This window comes from Erpetoichthys calabaricus, chromosome 3 (genome assembly GCF_900747795.2).
Source record: "Erpetoichthys calabaricus chromosome 3, fErpCal1.3, whole genome shotgun sequence".
Taxonomy (NCBI): domain Eukaryota; kingdom Metazoa; phylum Chordata; class Cladistia; order Polypteriformes; family Polypteridae; genus Erpetoichthys; species Erpetoichthys calabaricus.
The window spans coordinates 163,671,075-163,673,917 of NC_041396.2; the positions used below are offsets into that span (position 1 = coordinate 163,671,075).

Consider the following 2,843-nt stretch of genomic DNA (forward strand, 5'->3'; position numbering starts at 1 on the left):
ACAGCAAGACCACTGTTCTGCTTTATGCTTTTTTAAATGTGCATGTGATTAGTAAATTTGTAGCATAGAAAAATGTGTAGCATAGTAGTTTTAAATTAAGTTGTTAGTATAAAGAAATGTATGTTTTAACTTAACTTTATGCCAGCATAAAGCTAATTGTTTAGTAATGTGAGTGGGTTTGTTGTTTGGTAGTTGGTTATGAATTATTTTCTAATTTCATCCTTTTGTTACCTGGCTAGCAGGGAAAAGGGGTCGAGGCCGGTCCTGACCTGTTACTATGAAGACTGACTTGCTATGTGGGGTTACACCAGAAGCTGCCAATGGATATGATGGTAAGGTCAGAACTATGGTCCAAAGATATTCCAGCTTTAGAAGCGTATCTTCCAAACTGCCACCTTGAGATAATCACCTGGATAAACAAAATCAACAGAAGTTACCACTTGGACTTTTGCTTTATTCAAGTAATATTTTAAGAATGAAAGCATTGCATTAAGAGTAAAACTACCCCTCCGCTAAATACTGAATTTTAAGAACTGTATAATAAAGCTATTCAGCCTTTATAAATGAGAATGTCATTCTGAAATGTTGTTTGTAATTTGCACTTGTAAATGTCTCTTAGTTGAAATGGCTCAAAAGAGCTTGATGCTGTCATTGTGTATTTCATGTGCTAATTGCAGCTTTTATGTTGGAATATCCATGTTACCCAGATCGTCTGTATTTGGATAGCTTTGCAAAGACGTGTTAGCAGGTTTAGGTGTAACCACCTTATCTGGTTAGTCAGGCATTCCAGGAAAATGGTTCTTTTCAGAACCTGTTTTTAAAGGGTTGGTTAACTACCTCAGTACAGAGGAATAAACTGCCCTGTCTGTACTGTAAATAGGGAATCTTTTTGAAATAGAAGGAAGCCTTGTTCCGCACAATATGCACAAGAGCAACAGCAGAGCAGATGTACTTAATGTAATATAGTCTTTTTACTGTTGCTCTGCTAACAGTCAAACTGGTGTAAATTAAAACTCATATGATGAGTAGGAACAAGTCTTCCTTTTATTGTCTAAACTGAAAGAGCTGCGTTGCTTTTTCAGCTAATGTAGTTATTGGTTGTATGATAGTTTAGCAAGATGTTACTTTTGTAAAAGCTAAAACATCAAAACTGAAATATCAGACTTGCTTTTGAACTGTGCTGCAGTGTCCCTTTTTGCAATGGAATATTTCTCATTTTTATTTAATAAACATCTTAATGCTGAAAGTACTGAATTATGTGTTGAGTTGATCCCAGTGTACGCATTTGTTTGATATCAAATCATGCTGTGGCCAGTTTTTATTTTGACATCTTAACTGGCTGCCTTTTTGAGCCAGGAGTAAACAATGATACAAGTTTGAAACAACTTGAATTATTTTTAGACTTTTTGTTTTTAAGCATTGGTGTCATACTGTTGCGTATGACAGGTACCCATTTTGAAAGGGATACTGCAGCTTTAATTATATTCCATGTATAACAGATTAAACTGATCTATTCATTTGGTTTTTGTACACAGTTAGCTCCCTCTTAAATCTGTATACAACTTCAAACCTTAAACATAAAATGTTACCAGTTTTAAAATATTGTTGGTGGCCAACAACCATTTTTGCATTCCTGCAAATAAATTGTTTTATACTGTAAAACTGAGGTGAGTGTAACTTATTTTTGTAATAAAGTATGAGGATTTAATATGTGTCTTTAATATCAAAAATTTCTTGGTACTTCTGTTAAGGTGGAGATTTTTATTGCGTAGTTCAATATGAAGGCACCCAAGAGCCCTTAATGGTGAATTTAAATAAATATGCAAGGGATCTTTGAGAATGGTTACATAGTAAAGAATAACATTGTAGTTTAGAATTTGTCCTGCTCATTCAGTTATTTGTGAAGCAACTAAGAGACAACATTCAGTTGATTCAGACTTTGGTTTCATGAAAAAATCATGCCCTGGGGTATATTAATGTTCTCCATTTGAGATGTTACTTTCAAATTAGCATACTTCTCGAATCACTTTTGTATTTAAATTTTTTGTTCCATTATCTTGAGTAATTGCGATTGGTCTGCAAAAATGTCAACATTTTTTTGTTAGTTGCTTTAAAAACATGATGGGCAATAGAGTAGGGTTTAGTTTGTTTAATGTCCGACCTTATTTGTAGATTTGGGAATTAAGATAACTGTTTTGCTTGTAGGGTTTTAAATTGTGAAAGAAAAGGCGTCTAGTGATGTTTCACTGGGAGTTTTATTAATTCATGCTTTATAATATGATCAGTGTTCAGAACTTCTTATTCATGACCACCAATATGCATCATTTCAGGTGTGCAGTATTGTATCCCCTTTTTTCCCATTTTGGGTGAAAATTCAAAACAAAGTTCTTTGTATTCTCTAATCGAGCATCTAAATGAGGTCTTGATTTATAGCTAAACTGAAGAGAATTCACTTGGTTAGCATCGACTAGTAATTTTCTTTCTCCTTAAGAGCAGAATTTAAGTTTTGTTTATGTCTTAGGTTATATTTAATGTCTGAAGTTTCTAAAGATACAAAAAGTTTTATAGCTATTTCTGAAATTAAAAGCAGCTCTTATGTCTCTCTACTTGATACCACATTAGTACAAGTCAATTTTGTTAGTCTAGTCAAAACAATAGTTGTGTTTCTAGGCTCTCAATCATCCATGTAGGTTTACCACAAACAATGCTGCAGCCTTCCTCAAAGGATCCACTTTAACCTTCATTTGAAGGCATCCTAATTTGAACTGCTTAGAGATAATGTACATTTTATATTAGCACAGCACTCTCAAAAGGTAGTTGGTGATATCACACCAGTTGGCCCT

The 2,843-nt window shown here is 33.8% G+C and overlaps 1 protein-coding gene across 6 annotated transcripts in view; it reads left to right on the forward strand.

Moving 5' to 3' along the window:
- syncrip (synaptotagmin binding, cytoplasmic RNA interacting protein) overlaps positions 1 to 1,335 on the forward strand; it is a 10,432-nt gene extending 9,097 nt beyond the window's left edge. For 3 of the 6 annotated variants that reach the window (XM_028797476.2, XM_028797478.2, XM_028797480.2), the window contains exon 12: positions 240 to 1,335. In XM_028797476.2, coding sequence (XP_028653309.1) covers positions 240 to 268 — 29 coding nt within the window. In that variant the 3' untranslated portion in view covers positions 269 to 1,335. The remainder of the gene's footprint in view (positions 1 to 239) is intronic. The other 3 variants (XM_028797477.2, XM_028797479.2, XM_028797481.2) reach the window with 1 other exon arrangement.
- The last annotated feature ends 1,508 nt before the right edge of the window (positions 1,336 to 2,843 follow it).